Raw genomic sequence first — 17,530 nt, forward strand, 5'->3', positions numbered from 1 at the left:
CCTCAGAAAGCAACAGTATGCTGTATAGTTTAATCTACTGTCCTATACACAGGATGTACATTCAGAGAAGAGAGCGGTAGTGGGTCCTCCATCCTTGCCGGGTGCTGATGCCCTGGGTAAGAAATTTAAGGTGGCACTGTGCATTAGATGCATATCAACTAAGCCTGCTGATTTTGGCTGGACCGGATGACCATCTAATGTGTATGGTGGTGTCCCGAGTCTCACCCGACGGCAGATGTTGAGGGAGAGATGGATCGGGCATGTTAAATTTCAACATACCCGATCCTTTTGTCTGTTAGTAGGCAAACTGCTGCAAGAGTCCGGCAGCTGCTTTCTGTCTATTTAAAATACATGCATGTTCGACCAAGCCAAACATGCATGTGTATGGGTGACTCGTTAGCGATAGCTGTAGACCTTTAATCGTTCGGGCAACAGCTATCTTAAGTGTATCACCAACTTAACAGTTCTGTGCAAAAATACAAAGATTTGTCATTGGTATTTCTAGACAGTAGGAATTTCTCAGAATCAGAAAAATAAAGACTTTTCAATTTATTTATGAAAAACTGCGTATTATGAAGTAATGCAAACTCACTGCACTGTACTAAGTATCTAAACTTAAAACATCAAGTCCATCATGAACAAGTGACGAATCAAACTTATTTTGAAAAAAACTTCTACACTTATAAACTGACTGCAATTTAGAGTCCACCATTATCCTATAGTCAATGAAAGAGTAATTAATAATTGCTTCTCTTGTGGAGATGAAAAATGCTCGTGTAATTTAACAATCAAATCTGTCAAGATTTGGATTTATTAAAAAATATATTTTTATGTGTCACAAAAAGTGGTATTTTCATCTCAGAAACAATGTGGAACTTCTGCTAGCGGCAATTCCTAATTGTGAATGCATTAGAAGACAAGCGTTTTAATTCTGCATATTAGCAGCCAACACCAGCATAGCGGACTCTATTCAACAATGACAAAACAGGCCATTGAGTAGTGCTGCGATTTCTAGTGTTTTCTAGCAAACTTTTGGGGTAGTTGCAATTTTGAAATGTTGCCTGCTTGCAAAATAGTCAGTAATATTTCTAGACACATTGATGTTCTCAGCCATGTTAAGACCGAGTTTATATTTAACTATTTAATCAATAGCTCAATGCCGCATTGAAAATAGCCTTTGTGGGCATTCAGCTTGTGCTTGTAATGTCAATAGGTTATATTTTCCAAGCAGACCACTTCATTAACAAGTGCATCAGCTCTATCTTTTATTTTCCAACAATTACTCCCATGGCTACAGTATTTGTAACTGAACCATGATTGAATGCTCCTGTTAAAGAGATGTGCATAGAGATAAGCTCACCGCAGAGAAGGGAAAGTTAGTATGTAACGTAACAATGTAAGATCTTTTTCGAGTTTACAAATAATGTAACTATTATTTTCACGCCACAGTAACAGATGTTAACAGATTATAACACCACCTCTGTTGTGAGTCCTGATAAGAATATGGGGTAGAATTGTATATAATGTCATAGAGGCCGTGACAAACTAAGTCCACATCAGAGTTGACAGCAGAGTCTACTCATCCTGATACCCTTCTAGACTAACTAAAAGTGGGAAGCAATCATGTTTACAGTGAATCAGAGTGAACCAGCTCGCTACCTGTGTGGCCACTCCGGAGGTAGAAGTCATGGTGACAGTGGGGAGGGAGCTAGGATAAGTGCTGCAAAGAAAACTTGATGTGGAGCAAAATAGGGTTAACATCTAAAGGACTCACTAAGAAATATTACAATGGAATGTTTATTTTATTGGTTTTTCACTTTAAATCTTTGCTGCAGCACAACATGCCTGAACGTCATGGGGTTGAGGGAGTTCCCTCATTGCGTTTTAGTGATTTTTTACATTTTTGTGTTTGAATGATTAGTCTTGTTAATGATGAACAATATTTGTATTATTTATCTTTGATCATATTTCTCATTTACCTCAATTTACCTTTTGTGCTATCACTGTGGCCAAACTGAATCTAAGCCACCTGAAAAAAAGTTGTGGTTTATCTTAAGTTTTTTGTTGTTATTTGTTTTCTTTTTGGAGGATGAATTTTGATCAAATAAGATGCAGTACATTGCTTTTAAATAATTTGTTTTGATATCTCCAAAAGACAATCTATATTTAAGAGTGTTGAATTTAGTGGTGGAAAAAAATACACCCAGATCTCTTGAAAAAACAATACTACCACTGCTGAGGGTCAAACATGTTAGAAAAAAATGTATGAAATATTTTATCACATATGTCTGTGGATATTCTTACCACTGGACCACCACGACCCAACTCTCCTAGAAGTCCGGAGGGACCAGGTGCTCCCTGTAATGAGATTTAGAAACTGAATTGCATGATCTTATTCATAATCTCTTATTAAAGTATTTTTAAAAAATTCTGTCTCTATATTTTACTAGATTTCCATCCAAAAATACATTCTACTGATATACATACTGATGTTTCAATGATATTAATTACTATCGAAATATATTAGTCCAAATAAAAAAAAAGTATAGCAACAAAATCATCTGAACAGACAAAGCAGTAATAGCAGATCGCCCCAAACTATTAATGTATGTCCAATATGACCAACTGCTTATTGAAAATATAAAAAAGGCCAATAACTTGTTAGTGTGTGTCTATTCTCATTAACTATAAAGCTACAGATTGAAATCACAACCAATAAAAAGCTCAATTTTAAACTGAGGAATAGTAGAATAGTATACCTTGGTGCTACATGACAGATTATTACAACGCTTGAGCTATGAATAGAACTCATTCTGGCATAAGACCATGAAGCAGAAAATCAAATACATTACAATCTACATGAAAGTGGCAACAGAGCGTTGATGATGTATATACAGTCAGCTAAATGCTCAAGATATAACTGGATTTCTACCCAATATACAATGGTTTAATAATGTCTTTGTTTCTACAGTCTAAATTACTAAGCGATATAGAGTACTTTATTTTTAACACTATTTCTAAAAATAAACTCAGAACCAGAGTACTTACCCGTGGCCCTGAAACTCCTCCACCCTGAGAAAAAAAATGAAAACATGATTACATTGTTTATTTGCAGATAAAAAACAATGCAATGGTAAAAGGCTCATTCATTTATTTATAGTCCTTTGTATGGGAAGCCAGTAATGACGATTATGCGCAAAAATGTGTGAGTATCATACGTATATGTACAGTGTTGTTTAAAAGTATCTGCCCCTGACTCAATATCTTCTATTTATGCTAATTTGTGACATTTAAATGTTTCAGATCATCCCACTAATTTTAATATAATATAAAAGCAACACAGAATGCAGCTAAATGATTATTCCATTTATTGAGGGTAAAGATTTATTCAAAACCTATATCACCCATATGAAAAAGTCATTGCCCCCCAAACTTAATAACTGGCTGTACGCCCCTTGGCAGTAACAGCTGCAATCAAAGGTTTGTGATAACTTGCGATGAGTCTTTTACATAGCTGTGGAGGAATATTGGCCCACCCTTGGAGGGATTTCATGAACTGCCCGTTTAAGGTCTTGCCACAGCATCTTAATGGGATTCAAGTCAGGACTTTGACTCAGCCACTCAAAAACCTTAATTTTGTTTCATTTGAGACATTCAGAGGTGGACTTGCTTGTGTGCTTCAGATCATTATACTGCTGCATAACCCAACTGCACTTGAGCATTAGGTCACAAACTGACGGGCGGACAATCACTTTCAGGATTTTCTGACAGAGCAGAATTTATGGTTCCATCAATTATGACAGGTTGTTCAGGTCCTGCAAAAGCAAAGCAACTCCAGTCCATCACAATACCACCACTATGTTTGACTGTTAGTATGATGTTCTTATGATGGAATCCGGTGTTAGCTTTGTGCCATATGACTCATTAGTCTACAGAATATTACCCCAAAAGTCTTGGGGTCAACTTTATGTTTTTCAGCAAATGCAAGACAAGCCTTTGTATTATTTTTGTTCAGTAGTGGTTTGCTCCTTGCAAATCTACCATGGATGCCATTTTTTCCCTGTGTCATTTTGTACATTGACCTTAATCGAGGCATGCGAGGTCTGCAGTTTTTTAGATGTCCAACTGCAAAATATTTGAAATCATATCAGATGTGCTAAGAAGATGTACATGTGCACAATATAGAGGGTACTGGGTGGTATCCTTGCACTTATAATTGAGATTTAAGTAGGGGACTATGTGGATAGTAAACACAAGATAAAAAGGGTTTCCTGGTGATAACATAGTTAACAAATCTGGCCCCCTTTACACCATTCCCTTCGTTTAGCGTGTATGTCAAGAAAGCTCCCGGTGCACATGTTAAACGTAGAGCACAAGTAGGCCAAAGAATGCCAAAATTAATCCCGCGGGATCCAGCAAAAAATTGATATTGCGCGGTATATGGTTTTTTTGTCACAGGAACCTATGGATGATGTATGCTCCTGTATGGCTTCTGTCACACGTATAAGTTTAACATATACGTCTTGGTCTTTTTAGTAGCTTTTCATCATATATAGGTTAAACGGATACCATATTAGTCTGTGGGTGATGGGTGAACTGTTATGACCCCAGTTCATGATGTATACGTTTATCGGATACCATTATATTTTATGGTGATGGTTGCCATTGTTAGGGAATTCCTCACAGCCTACATTTAATGTATACGTCTGGAGCTTTACTTGGTGTAAATACGTCAAATGTAGTGCAATAAACGTGATGTGAAGGGGACCTTCTGTGTGTTTGTGAATGTTTTGTGCAAATGATTTGCCATCCAGCACTACATGACTACCGCAGCAAATTGCTGGCCGAAGTGGTGACATCACTATCGACGACATACCACTACCGCAGACAAGCGTTTGGCTACATTGGCAACATGGTGCCGGGTGATGACAACAGAGAGTGGCTTGGGGTCCATGTGACAAGCAGCATAGGAATGGCTTCAAATTTAAAGAAAAGAAAAAAACACTTGTAGCCAATTTTTTTCAAGGGTCAGAAAATCCTTTTGAAGCTGGAAATAAATGTTTTTGCAATATGTGGCCTGCAATGGAGACTACTTCTCTGCAATACTTGAGTTGTGAATTTCTCTGCTGTACGTAATGTGCGATTATCTTTGAGCAAGTATAGAAGATAAGGATCTGTACAATGTATTTCTGCTATAATTAGGAATTATTTTTTAGGCTGTATTAAATTACTAGTTTAAGGGAAATGTGCTTCCTATGTGTATGGGTTGAAATTCCATACTGCAGTACTGGCTGCACATTTTTTCAACCAAACTAAACTGTATGTGTTTTAACACGCTATCTCATCTTAATATTTCTAAACCAATTACTGCTCCTACTTAGTCCAAAATGGGCAAGATGTCCTTCATTTGTTAAAATAATTTATAGTTCTAATCAGCATTATATACAACTTGACATTCACACTACATTTCACTTTCACTTAAATGTTATAACTGAAACTAAATTAAATTATAAGCCATAACTAATCAGCTATTGCCAAATCCAGACATTAAAATATCTACCTTTATCCAATGAAGTTGTTTTTTACAAATTAAACAAACTGAAATGGAACTGTTAAATCATCTTCTAAATGAAAACGTAGATGTTTTCTTCACCTAACACCTTAACATATGAGGTCAGTTGTGAATATTGCTAATTTTTCTGAGAATTAGTTTGGATGTGTAAAAAAGGAAAGGTGCTATTGTGTTAGAGGGGTTACCCGAAATGATAAAATTGATATCAATATCTGATCAGTGGGGTCTGACTCTCGCCACCCCTACTGATCTGCTGCTTTGATGGGCCACCCGCACTCCGGAGGGCAATGCTTCCTTTTTATTTCTGTTATCACTTGAATAGGAGAAGACTGTAATACTGTGAACCGCCGCTACAAGTGTATCAACCTTCCACAGTTTAGAGCAGTGTAAGTGATGAAGGGGAAGCAGCGCTTGCAGAAGTGCTTTGACCCCCTTAAACAGCTGATCAGGGGAGGTACCGAGACCTGGACCCCTACCGATCAGATATTGATGGCCAATCCAAAGGATAGGCTATCAATTTTATCTCCCCAGATAAGCCTTTTAAATGCATTTTCTGGGAATTTTTATGGATGGTCCATCCTCAGGCCATCAATGTGTGATTGGTGAGGGTTTGACTATGCAGCTGACAAACCAGCTACAACTACGTGAGGATATATGGACCAAAATGTTTCTAGCACTGTGATAAATCAATGCTACAAGGGATTGAATGCAATGGCAAGTGCTACTTAATAAAGAGGAGCCAAATGAAGTGCACAATGACTGTACAGCTATTAAATCTATAGGACGAGATGTACTGTATATAACCAATTACCGCTATCACTATGTTGGTTTATATGTACCAGCTAGGGAAACACCCTAACGAAACAAACATTTCTACACTGTTTTCCTAGCAGTATCTCCATCATTAAAAAAAATATATATGAACGAACTGTTAACTAAAGATATTCCATGGACAACACTGAAATTTTTCTGCATGGGAAAAAACGTAACTGTTGATCATTAAAAGTTAACACGTAAAAATTATGATACTGAGCCATGGAAATTTCAAGCGCATATCCAATAAATTGTCATACTGATTAAACAGATTTCCATTGGTCCCAAATGATTTTTTTGTTACCAGAGAAACAATGATTGAAAGCAGAAATGCTCATTATCTGTTGTAAGAGCAGACATATCTGTCCATTTATAGGCAGACTGGTGAATGACTACATAGGAATCATCCTTAGCACCCTGGCGGTAAAAGGAATCTGAGAAAAGTAGACAAAATCAATAGGTGCTCATGTCTGCTCTTAAGTGCCACTTTTAGGTTTATAAATGTAAATAATCTAAATAAAAAGTTCATTAACTTTGCAAATACACTGTATTATTTATCTTGTACTGATCCTTGACTACAACCTCTATTATAGTCCTGAGTTATATTCCCAGTTCTTCTGGCTGTCAATGGAAACAGTCAAAAAGATAAAAGGGCTTGTCCCAGAATAGACAATTATCACCTATCCACATGATAGGAGACAATTGTCTGATTGCTGGGAGCCCCGATGCTGCGACCCTCACCAATCACGAGAACGGGGGTTCTGAACTCCCCTGTTTCTTCTCACTGCACCACACGCAGTAAGAAGCAGCTTGAATAAAGCCGTGGTCAAGCATGTGCCCGCCACTCGATTCAATGTCTATGAGACTTTGAATGAAGCAGCAGCGCACATGCCCGACGGCCGCTCCATTCAATGTCCTCCTCACTGTGGAGGGTTTAGGACCCACGTTCTCGCGATCGTTGCGGGCCCCCAGTAATCAGACATGTATCACCTATCTTGTGGACAAGTGATGTTTGTCCATTCTGGGATGACACTTTTAACTTATCAGAGCTTATATAATGGAGGCTATAGGGTAGGGCCGTTAAATCACCAGAGTACACTCTGTGTAGACATTGAGCAAGCAAGGAATGCAGGCAGATTAGAACTCTGAAGCCTGCAAAATTTTGAATGTAGTTCTGGACTATAATACAGACAGTCGATTTTCACCAATTATAAAAGATACTTTTTGTATAACAACGCTTGTTTTTTAAATTTACACCGAGAAATTATAAATGGACGGGATCAATTGAACTGTAAATAATAATAATAATAATAATAATAATAATATAATTTCTGGCCCTTAATCATTTTGGCGCAGTTGTTAAGAGATTTCACAAATTGAGTTTAAAAAGCTATTTATCTAAAACTGTTATTTTTACTTACTGACAAACCGCGAGAACCCGGCAATCCAGGCTCACCCTGAAAAAATTTAATGTATTTGTTTAGAATACATATTAATGATTTAAAACATAATTTAGCAATATTTACAGCATGTATTATGAAGCACAAGGATGATGAGTTGCTGACCTTTCTGTAACGTAACCTATTAGAGTATAACAATAACCTATTGTTATTGTCAGAACCTCTCCCTACAATCACAAGGAGATGTGCAAATCCATCAACAGACACAAGCTGTTTTACAACAGCTGGTAGTCTGCGGTCCAATGAGTACAGACTGCTGTGGTCTGGTGAAGGACTCACAGGGCAGCAGTGGGGAATTTGAGTGTACTATCGGAATACAATGGCTACTATAATTACACATCAGGTTTTTGCACCTATATTACTAAATAGAAATCCAACTATACATAATGTCACCCCTTACTTTGTTTACCCGCTCATTCTATACTATACCTACTATAATCATAATATGTATGCAAATTCTTTTCTAGTCAGTCCCTCCTTTATTTTTATAATTAGCACTTACCCTTTTTTACTGGGTTTCTGTCACGGTATGAATTCAATTTGTAATAAATGCAGCCATAAACATACCAAGACCAGAAACTTAAAATTCCATAAAAGCAGAAAAGCTTTTCCTATTTATTTTTATTTTTTTTCAAGAATATGGCTAGATTTGTAATATACTCACCTTTTGCCCTCCTGAGCCAGGTGGTCCATTAGATCCTTCGGGTCCAGTCAATCCCTGTTATGATGAAGAAGAAGTAGTAATTAATATTTAAATTATACAGATGTAGCCAAGTTTATCATGACTCTGATAACTTGCTGCAGCGTAATATAACACAACAAAAGCCATTTAAAAGTGATTGAAAAAAATAAAGTTAAAGTTTCTTGCCATTGTGTGTTTAATGTGTTAAGATTCAAGATAAAGATGGCTACATCTGTAGTATCCATAGTGTCCATCTTTTTTGGAAATAAATGAAATCAGCTTATAATAAATATAATTAATCATGGACATGATTAATGTGTAACACTTGAAAATGGTGTATAAGAAATGTTAGACAGACAAATAGACCATATATTTTCCCATTTCTATTACCCATCTCCCCCAACATTGACAAGTCAATGAAGAAAAATGTTGCTACTGAGTATATAAAAAGGTAAATTCAAAAGAATGTCCCTAAATGAGATGTCATGCAAAGGCTCCAGTAAAGTTACAAGTACAATAAAATAGTTCTATAAATGGAGCTATATGATCCTTTTTTTTTTTAGATTGTTGCCCACGAAGAGCCAAAGTCAAAAACATTAGGCAGACTGAAGCATTTATATAAAGACTCCTATTATGATCTATACTAAATCACCATTTTATTGTAAAATAATAGAAAGTGATAAAGGTGAAAATTCCCTAGTCTCTCTTTTTGAACATTTTAAATGCAATTTTACATTTAAAAATAATAAAATGTAGAGTCCATTGTGATAAGTCAAGTACTTTATATAATAAACGGTACTTTTCATTCTTAAGCCATATAACATCTATAAAAGTAGTGAAACCTCTTAGCATAAACGTTATGGCATATAAACACTCAAAAAGAGCCTGCTGGGGGTCAAATACTTTAATGAAAATGACCATAATATTAGCAGCACCCAAAATTCTAAAAATGTTGACATTTCTTGATAGATAATGGAGGGTTTTGCTATACAAGAATGAGTTCATAGTCTAAATTAAATTTTTTCAAGTGATACTGATCTAGAGAAAGTATAATAAAATAGTAAACCCTGATTTGGGAGCTTGAAGATATTACATGTAATGTGTAGAACTATACGATAATGAGAAAAGGCTTGAAAAGTACCTGGCTTCCTCAATCATAAAAAAGGGCAAACTTTACATTTCATGCCACTTCATATAGAGTAACTATACTGAAATTTTTATCCGTAATGGGTCTAAATTTATGGAACACTCAATATTCCTGTATAAATTAAAAGAATACTAGTGGCAAAAAATAAACAAAATTTTACTAATGCAAGGAATTTCATCTTCAGTTCAACAATTTTTTATAAATGCATTTTGCATTATGCTTTCTTCTGCTTTGACTTCCTGCAGGCAGTCCATTCTTCACACCAGGAGAGGGGTGATTTATAGTTGAGTCAATAGAGTCTGTAACTTAAAATAATCTCTTTGAATCCTGAAGGAGAGTACAAGGGTTGCATTCTTGCTTTTCTTTTTATTCCTGAGCTCAGTCGGCAGTGTTTCTTTTCTTTTAATGCCTCATGAACACGACTGTTGTGCCACTCGGGCCGTTTTTGACGGAATCCGAGTGGAACCCGATAGTCTTCACGGACACATTCACTTTAGCGGGTGAATCAGGTTAGTGAAAAATGGTCCGAGTCTCTGATCCGAGGAAAGATAGAACATGTCCTATCTTTCCTCGGATCACTGACAGGACTCGGACGGCACACTCGGTCGTGTGCATGAGGCGTTACTGTGATGGTTTCTGAGACTCAGTGGAGACAGCAGGACTGTCATTATATCTTTACAACTACAATTCTCTTCAGAAACTATTACATACCTTGTTTCACCTCCATAAGATTGATCCCATACCATTTACAGCCTAGCCAAAGTACAAAACCAATGGAGGCCAAGTTTAAACAAATCTGGAGGATGTAACAAACATAGCACTTTTTGGCCCTTGCTTATTGAGCTATACTTATTAGAAACTAATATACTCCTTAGAAGTGACTGTGGACAACTGACTGGTGCATCCGGGGTAAAGCTTTCAGTAAGCAGATCTCTCTCAATCAGAATTAGGACAGGGGAAATTATATACAGCTTCCCCAAACTTTGGACTGCAGGACTGTACAGTAGACATACTGCACAAGACCTAGTTTAATGCTCTATGGGGCTCTTATAGATGCTGTTGACCTTTCATGAGTTGCTCTGAACTCTCTGCAGAATAATACTAACAGAGTACATCCCTTGTCTATTAAAGAACACATAAAGCATCTAAATAGGCTACCTCAGGGGTCTCAAGCACGCAGACCGCGGGCCGCATTCGGCCCCTGCGGCTGTCATCTGCAGCCCACGGGACACAGAGTCGCTAGTATCGGCTCTTCTCCGAGACCTGGAATTCCCTGACATCGCTGTCCACATATGAACAGCAATGTTTGGGGCTTCCCCAGAGCCGGAGTGCCGTGCAGAGCGCTAGTACAGGCTCTGAATCCGGGACTCTGTGGAATTCCCTGACATTGCTGTCCATATATGGACAGTGTGTCAGGGTCTTCCCCAGAGTGGAGTCCCAGGCAGAGCGCTAGTATTGGCTCTGCTCCGGGACTCTGTGGAATTCCCTGACATCGCTGTCCATGTTTGGACACACGATGTCTGGAGCTTCCCCAGAGCCAGAGTCCCGTGCAGAGCGCTAGTACAGGCTCTGAATCCGGGACTCTGTGGAATTCCCTGACATTGCTGTCCATATATGGACAGTTTGTCAGGGTCTTCCCCAGAGCGGAGTCCCAGGCAGAGCGCTAGTATCGGCTCTGCTCCGGGACTCTGTGGAATTCCCTGACATCGCTGTCCGTGTTTGGACACACGATGTCTGGAGCTTCCCCTGAGCCGGAGTCCTGGGCAGAGCACTAGTATAGGCTCTGCTCTGGGACTCTGGGGCAGCCTCTGACATCGCTGTCCATACATCGACAATGATGTCAGGGGCTTCCCCAGAGCAGGAGTCCCAGTGATGTCAGGAGCACAGCTGGAGTCTCAGGAAGAGCCTACTAGCGCTCTGCCCGGGACTCCAGCTCTGATGTTGCCTCTGACATCTCTGTGCATATATGGACAGTGATGTCAGGAGCAGAGCTGGAATCCCAGGGAGAGTGCTAAAATTGGCTCTGCTCCGGGACCCCAGCTCTGGGCAAGCCCCTGACATCATTGTGGCAGCATCTGCGAAGGGCACTGTGGCAGCATCTGCGGAGGGCACTGTGGCAGCATCTGCGGAGGGCACTGTGGCAGCATCTGCGGAGGGCACTGTGGCAGCATCTACGGAGGGCACTGTGGCAGCATCTGCGGAGGGCACTGTGGCAGCATCTGTGGAGGGCACTGTGGCAGCATCTGCGGAGGGCACTGTGGCAGCATCTGCGGAGGGCACTGTGGCAGCATCTACGGAGGGCACTGTGGCAGCATCTGCGGAGTGCACTGTGGCAGCATCTGCGGAGGGCACTGTGGCAGCATCTACGGAGGGAACTGTGGCAGCATCTGCGGAGGGCACTGTGGCAGCATCTACGGAGGGCACTGTGGCAGCATCTACGGCGGGCACTGTGGCAGCATCTACGGAGGGCACTGTGGCAGCATCTACGGAGGGCACTGTGGCAGCATCTACGGAGGGCACTGTGGCAGCATCTACGGAGGGCACTGTGGCAGCATCTACGGATGGCACTGTGGCAGCATCTACGGAGGGCACTGTGGCAGCATCTACGGAGGGCACTGTGGCAGCATCTACAGAGGGCACTGTGGCAGCATCTACTGAAGGGAACTGTGGCAGCATCTACAGAAGGGAACTGTGGCAGCATCTACAGAGGGCACTGTGGCAGCATCTACAGAGGGCACTGTGGAAGCATCTACAGAGGGCACAGTGGCAGCATCTACAGAGGGCACTGTGGCAGCATCTACAGAGGTCACTGTGGCAGCATGTACAGAGGACACTGTGGCATTATCTAGGGGTGTGTTGCATTATCTACAGAGGGCACTGTGGCATTATCTACAGAGGGTACTGTGGCATTATCTAGGGGTGTGTTGCATTATCTACAGAGGGCACTGTGGCATTATCTACAGAGGGCACTGTGGCAGCATCTACGGAGAGCACTGTGGCAGCATCTACGGAGGGCACTGTGGCAGCATCTACGGAGGGCACTGTGGCAGCATCTACGGAGGGCACTGTGGCAGCATCTATGGAGGGCACTGTGGCAGCATCTACGGAGGGCACTGTGGCAGCATCTACAGAGGGCACTGTGGCAGCATCTACTGAAGGGAACTGTGGCAGCATCTACAGAAGGGAACTGTGGCAGCATCTACAGAGGGCACTGTGGCAGCATCTACAGAGGGCACTGTGGAAGCATCTACAGAGGGCACAGTGGCAGCATCTACAGAGGGCACTGTGGCAGCATCTACAGAGGGCACTGTGGCAGCATGTACAGAGGACACTGTGGCATTATCTAGGGGTGTGTTGCATTATCTACAGAGGGCACTGTGGCATTATCTACAGAGGGTACTGTGGCATTATCTAGGTGTGTGTTGCATTATCTACAGAGGGCACTGTGGCATTATCTACAGAGGGCACTGTGGCAGCATCTACAGAGAGCACTGAGGCAGCATCTACAGAGGGCACTGTGGCAGCATCTACAGAGCGCACTGTGGCAGCATCTACAGAGCGCACTGTGGCAGCATCTACAGAGCGCACTGTGGCAGCATCTATAGAGGGCACTGTGGCAGCATCTACAGAGGGCACTGTGGCAGCATCTACAGTGGGCACTGTGGCAGCATGTACAGAGGACACTGTGGCATTATCTAGGGGTGTGTTGCATTATCTACAGAGGGCACTGTGGCATTATCTACAGAGGGCACTGTGGCATTATCTAGGGGTGTGTTGCATTATCTACAGAGGACACTGTGGCATTATCTACAGAGGGCACTGTGGCAGCATCTACAGAGGGCACTGCGGCAGCATCCAGAGAGGGGACTGCGGCAGCATCCACAGAGGGCACTGTGGCAGCATCCACAGAGGGCACTGCGGCAGCATCCACAGAGGGCACTGCGGAAGCATCCACAGAGGGCACTGCGGCAGCATCCACAGAGGGCACTGTGGCAGCATCTACAGAGGGCACTGTGGCAAAATCTACAGAGGGCTCTGTGGCAGCATCTACAGAGGGCACAGTGGCAGCATCTACAGAGGTAACTGTGGCAGCATCTACTGAGGGAACTGTGGCAGCATCTACAGAGGGCACTGTGGCAGCATCTACAGAGGGCACTGTGGCAGCATGTACAGAGGACACTGTGGCATTATCTAGGGGTGTGTTGCTTTATCTACAGAGGGCACTGTGGCATTATCTACAGAGGGCACTGTGGCATTATCTAGGGGTGTGCTGCATTATCTACAGAGGGCACTGTGGCAGCATCTACAGAGGACTCTGTGGCAGCATCTACAGAGGACTCTGCGGCAGCATCCACAGAGGGCACTGCGGCAGCATCCACAGAGGGCACTGCGTCAGCATCCACCGAGGGCACTGTGGCACTATTATTATAGTAATATAGTGTTATAGTAGTTCAAATAACTAATTGATTGACAATAATTTTGTATTGTATCAAATTTGAAAGTAATGCGGCCCGACCACTTCACATTTTTTCTATATGTGGCCCACTTACCCAGCCGAGTTTTAGACCCCTGGGCTACCTATATAAAATTGGCATATGTCACATAGAACGTAGTGACAATGACTAAAAAACAGCTATAGAATAGCAGAGTGCAGAGAAAACCTCCTTCGTCCTCCTGATCGTGAAAGTCCCGGTGATCAGATACCCATCAATGCAAGTTGCGGCATATCCAAGTAATATGCCATCACTTGAGAAAACTGGAATACCCTTTACGCTGTCCTTTTCTGTGGAGTTGGAAATAATTCCATCAATTTGTTTTTTCTTTGTAATGTTTTGTTCTCGGGAAAGATGATTGACAGTAAAAACGTATACAGCTGCAATTTCATCCCTGACAGAGGTTGTCAGCCAGCTTCATCAGACTTATTAAACGCAAGCCCCTGTATCTCACCATAAATAGGAAGATTTGACATACAGAAGTATGTGAAGCTGAATGACAGCACCTACAAGATATGTATTGGCAGCTATTAGTGGTTGTTGAGGAAAAACAGATATAACTCAAACATGGCCTCATAGAATTTTAAACAATTAAAGACTTATAAATTGTCTAATAAATAAAACTGCATTTAAAAATGCAGAAAACTTAAAGATGTCTTTGTGTAGATTTTATTCATGTTTTTATTTTAGGTGGCATCCTGTTTAAGTACCAGGACTGCAGGTTAAATTCCAGAGTGCCATATGCTGGCCTGTCAGTTGGGCATCTACAATACAGAGCAACAACCAATCATACCTAATAAATGTAGGATTTCAAAAACATAAATAAATCTACTTGAAAAGTTTACAGTAAGAGAGCAGTAAACAACACGTCTAGAAAAGTACTGCCAAACTTGGTTCAAATGTCAGCGACATATATAACCGTTTGTGTGGATTTTCTGCACTTACCCAAGGTCATCAGGTACACTTTAAAAATAACTCACGAGTACGAGAATTTGGCGAAAAAATAACAAATATCACTGTTGTCTAAAATCTGAAATATATAATCTGGATGAGTAACGGAAGAGTCTCAAAAGACCAGTTACCATGTACAAAACTACAATACACCAAACAAGAGGAAGCAGAGAAGCGCACTACCTGAGTGCCATCTAATGGACAATTGAGGCATTACAAATACCTCAACTGAATGAGGAGTTGACAAGCACATGCCCAACAAAGCAATAAATATATCATCTACATATTTAGTCATCTGTATTATCTATAAGCACCAAAGCGTGCACAATATTTCTGTAACCACGTTATATGAAAACTACACATCATTCTTCTAACTCCCTATTCTAGAGCTTCCACAGCATCTTGCAGTATATCACGCCTTCACTAACATTCCCGGGCTTAAAAAAACGGCATTAAAAACTGCAGTGGAATTTTTCCAAAACATGTTGTGTGTGAAACGACCCTAAAGGTGGTCATAGAATTACATAAAGAGTATCTCTTTATAGCCTTCACTTTCACTGAAAAATGATTAGCGTGCTGAAGTGTGCACAATAATCATTTTTCTAATGCATCCGGAAGCCACGGAGACGACCAGGAGTCCTCGCTCTGTCTCTAACTGTAGAGTTATGAGCCACCGGCAGCAAGGACTATAGACAGTCCGTGCTGCTGTTAGAAGCAGAAATGATAATACAAGTTATTTAGAAAAACTATTATTGTGCACACTCCTGCGCTATAAATGTTTTTCCGTGAAGTGGAGGTACACTTTAAGATATTCTCTGTATAAATTATAACAATTTGATGGCCTGATATGAGATTTGGGATCTACACACTTTCAGTCTTGCTGAAATGCCTTTGCAAACATATTTATTTGAGAATCAGATGTAGGAATGCACTAGTGTAGAATTCCCTGGGTCTTAGTGTAGAATTCCCTCGGTCCTAGTGTAGAATTCCCTCGGTCCTAGTGTAGAATTCCCTCGGTCCTAGTGTAGAATTCCCTGGGTCTTAGTGTAGAATTCCCTCGGTCCTAGTGTAGAATTCCCTCGGTCCTAGTGTAGAATTCCCTCGGTCCTAGTGTAGAATTCCCTCGGTCCTAGTGTAGAATTCCCTCGGTCCTAGTGTAGAATTCCCTCGGTCCTAGTGTAGAATTCCCTCGGTCTTAGTGTAGAATTCCCTCGGTCCTAGTGTGGAATTCCCTAGGTCTTAGCGTAGAATTCCCTCGGTCTTAGCGTAGAATTCCCTCGGTCTTAGTGTAGAATTCCCTCGGTCCTAGCGTAGAATTCCCTCGGTCCTAGTGTAGAATTCCCTGGGTCCTAGTGTAGTATTCCCTCGGTCCTAGTGTAGAATTCCCTCGGTCCTAGTGTAGAATTCCCTCGGTCCTAGCGTAGAATTCCCTCGGTCCTAGCGTAGAATTCCCTCGGTCCTAGTGTAGAATTCCCTGGGTCTTAGTGTAGAATTCCCTCGGTCCTAGTGTAGAATTCCCTCGGTCCTAGTGTAGAATTCCCTGGGTCTTAGTGTAGAATTCCCTCGGTCCTAGTGTAGAATTCCCTCGGTCCTAGCGTAGAATTCCCTCAGTCCTAGTGTAGAATTCCCTCGGTCTTAGTGTAGAATTCCCTCGGTCTTAGTGTAGAATTCCCTCGGTCCTAGTGTAGAATTCCTTCGGTCCTAGTGTAGAATTCCCTCGGTCTTAGTGTAGAATTCCCTCGGTCCTAGTGTAGAATTCCCTCGGTCCTAGTGTAGAATTCCCTCGGTCCTAGTGTAGAATTCCCTCGGTCCTAGTGTAGAATTCCCTCGGTCCTAGTGTAGAATTCCCTCGGTCCTAGTGTAGAATTCCCTCGGTCCTAGTGTAGAATTCCCTCGGTCCTAGTGTAGAATTCCCTCGGTCTTAGTGTAGAATTCCCTCGGTCCTAGTGTGGAATTCCCTAGGTCTTAGCGTAGAATTCCCTCGGTCTTAGCGTAGAATTCCCTCGGTCTTAGTGTAGAATTCCCTCGGTCCTAGCGTAGAATTCCCTCGGTCCTAGTGTAGAATTCCCTGGGTCCTAGTGTAGTATTCCCTCGGTCCTAGTGTAGAATTCCCTCGGTCCTAGCGTAGAATTCCCTCGGTCTTAGTGTAGAATTCCCTCGGTCCTAGTGTAGAATTCCTTCGGTCCTAGTGTAGTATTCCCTCGGTCCTAGTGTAGAATTCCCTCGGTCCTAGTGTAGAATTCCCTCGGTCCTAGTGTAGAATTCCCTCGGTCCTAGTGTAGAATTCCCTCGGTCCTAGTGTAGAATTCCCTCGGTCCTAGTGTAGAATTCCCTCGGTCCTAGTGTAGAATTCCCTCGGTCTCAGTGTAGAATTCCCTCGGTCTTAGTGTAGAATTCCCTCGGTCCTAGTGA

The 17,530-nt window shown here is 41.6% G+C and overlaps 1 protein-coding gene across 1 annotated transcript in view; it reads right to left on the reverse strand.

Moving 5' to 3' along the window:
* COL9A1 (collagen type IX alpha 1 chain) overlaps nucleotides 1-17,530 on the reverse strand; it is a 126,698-nt gene that overhangs the window by 57,528 nt on the left and 51,640 nt on the right. The window contains exons 11-14 of the mRNA XM_075864152.1: nucleotides 8,510-8,563; nucleotides 7,807-7,842; nucleotides 3,049-3,072; nucleotides 2,305-2,358 (exon numbers count right to left, since the gene is read on the reverse strand). Of these exons, the coding sequence (XP_075720267.1) occupies nucleotides 2,305-2,358; nucleotides 3,049-3,072; nucleotides 7,807-7,842; nucleotides 8,510-8,563 (168 nt within the window). The remainder of the gene's footprint in view (nucleotides 1-2,304; nucleotides 2,359-3,048; nucleotides 3,073-7,806; nucleotides 7,843-8,509; nucleotides 8,564-17,530) is intronic.

Source organism: Rhinoderma darwinii, chromosome 4 (genome assembly GCF_050947455.1).
Source record: "Rhinoderma darwinii isolate aRhiDar2 chromosome 4, aRhiDar2.hap1, whole genome shotgun sequence".
In the NCBI taxonomy this organism is placed as follows: domain Eukaryota; kingdom Metazoa; phylum Chordata; class Amphibia; order Anura; family Rhinodermatidae; genus Rhinoderma; species Rhinoderma darwinii.